The 2,296-nt window shown below is 37.4% G+C and overlaps 1 protein-coding gene across 1 annotated transcript in view; it reads right to left on the bottom strand.

Moving 5' to 3' along the window:
* LOC109396776 (sperm-associated antigen 16 protein-like) overlaps positions 1 to 2,296 on the bottom strand; it is a 93,140-nt gene that overhangs the window by 49,147 nt on the left and 41,697 nt on the right. Inside the window, exon 5 of the mRNA XM_019668906.1 lies at positions 2,120 to 2,226. Coding sequence (XP_019524451.1) covers positions 2,120 to 2,226 — 107 coding nt within the window. The remainder of the gene's footprint in view (positions 1 to 2,119; positions 2,227 to 2,296) is intronic.

Here is a 2,296-nt window from a genome sequence, read left to right as displayed (position 1 = left end):
TGTGACAACACAGGTGGGCCTTTAGGGAATTATGCTAAGTAGGTTACCTCAGACAGAGAAAGAGAACTACCTCACGATCACTTACATGTCAAATCTAAAAAGCCGAACTTATAGAAAGAGAGGAGAATGAGGGCAGGAAGTGGGTGGGGGAATTGGGAAGGTGTTGGTCAAAGGGTACAAACTTGCAGGAAAAGAAAAATAAATAAAAGAAAAAAATTAGAAAAAATGGGATAAAAAATCACTTATTCTTCACTTTAGCTTTTTTGTAAGGCCTGAATTTTTCTATCTTAGTGCAACACCAAAAAAAGAATATACTGTGCATAAATATGTAATGCATTATCCTATATTTTAGCAGCTTTTTGTCACGTTAAAAAGTCAACACTGCATTACTGATGTAGTCTTACAAGATATAAGCACTTAGTGAATGAATCAAGAAATCATTTCTAAGTGACTTCCTACCTCAAAGAGAATGCATGTTCCTGATGACAATCACCATGGTCACACCCAAAATCCTTAACTCTGTTATTTTTTTTTGTTCTGAGTGCTTACTTCCCCCCGCCCCCGAACTAATAACTAATAACCTCTGTGGATATAAACGAAGATTATCCAATAAGAACAAGCACTTTTTATTGACAGTAACAGTCATCTACTACCGCTGCTTGCATTTTGCTGAGATGCAAATTAAAGGCAGGTGGAGGAGTGGGAAAGCTTTATGGTGGCAAAAGGGGAAGGAAGGCCCATTCTGATTGGGGGGGAGGAGGGTGTTGGCATGGCGGAAGCTGGAGGCAGGCTGACTAGAAAAGAAGATCTACCATAAATACCATGAATCCATAAACAAGTGATAAAGAGAGGAACAGTAAAATACTAATCTGAGTATCACAAAAAAGTGATTACCAAAGCCTTAGTATAACTGAAAGTATCAGTCTATTTTTATTCAAATCATATATACAATACTAAATGCCAATACATACCTTTGAGGGAAAAATGTTATTGATATTAGTTAAATAAATGATTTATTATAATACTTGAATTCATAAAAATCTATTGTTCTTATAGGATTACTACCATTAAAAAGCTACTGTAATTGAAAATGTGTTCATTTTTACAACAGCTCAACCTGGAGCTGGGCTGCCCTGAGTCGCTGGTGTTGGTGTGGGCTGCAGCCCCTGCTGCAGTGGGTTGCCATGGGCTACCCTGTGTAGCCAGCAGCCAGCGTGAGCGGCCAGCAGCCGCAGTGAGCGGCTGTCCAGAAGCCGGCGGCTGATCTGCCTGCCCAGGAAGAGCACAATGATGGTGCCAACTTGGGCCAGTGAAGCAACGTCCTCCACAACTAGACTGAAGAACAAAAGGACAGCAACTTGTCTGTTCCCCTTCCCCCGATTCCCCAGGGTTGTTCCCATCACCCAATTCCCCAATAAAAATCTTAAAAAAAAAAAGTGTTCATTTTTAAATGAGATATTTTGGAACTCAAAGGTAACAACTACTCTATGAAAAAATTAATTACCTCAATTAGACATTTATGTAATTTTCATAACAAGAAACTAAAATCCCTCAAAGGTTTTATGTAATTTTCTTTCTTCCTCATTTTTTATCTCTTTGTCTGACCAGATATTTTAATACCATTTTTTCTTTAATCATTACAGAAGAGTTTAACTACCAGCCTGATTACAAAGCAAAAGGCACTCAGATATAAGGAGGTTATTAAATGGGACATGATTCTTTCCATTGTAATTTTAAAGAAGACAAGACAAGTCTGAGCTGAAAAGTGTAACTATGAGGTAAGAAATAAAAGATAATCTGGGAGTTCCTTCTTTTGGACAGAAGTGCTTTTAAGCAGAAATGTGAGCAGGTGGGCAGACATGGCCATGATTAAGTTGGGATACATGAACGAGTGACTCATTGAGCTGCCTCAGCCACTAAACAGTTTGTTCCCTCAATTAACTGTAATAGTTAAGTAACATCTGCAGGCATCCACTTTCCATACATAAACCAAGGGGCTCAGACTACATACCGTAACCTCTAAGTTCCTTTTCTGGTAAAATAATGATACCCTGTCAGTCCATGGATCTGAAGATCTAAGAGTTAAATATGAATTAATGGAAACAAAAAAATATCATACCTTTTTCTTTTTCATCTTTTTTTTATATTTGTCTTGTTCCCTGGTTTCATGAAGATCATTCAGAGCAGGACTTTCTGATTCATTTGCCTTCTCACAACTAGGAATAGCTACGAGATAATACATTTATTCTTAATATTTATACTGTTTGTCTGTAAGAAATATAATTATAACAAAAAC

The sequence above is a fragment of the Hipposideros armiger genome, unplaced genomic scaffold, assembly GCF_001890085.2.
Source record: "Hipposideros armiger isolate ML-2016 unplaced genomic scaffold, ASM189008v1 scaffold_543, whole genome shotgun sequence".
NCBI classification, from domain to species: domain Eukaryota; kingdom Metazoa; phylum Chordata; class Mammalia; order Chiroptera; family Hipposideridae; genus Hipposideros; species Hipposideros armiger.
This window is presented reverse-complemented; position numbering and strand designations above follow the sequence as displayed.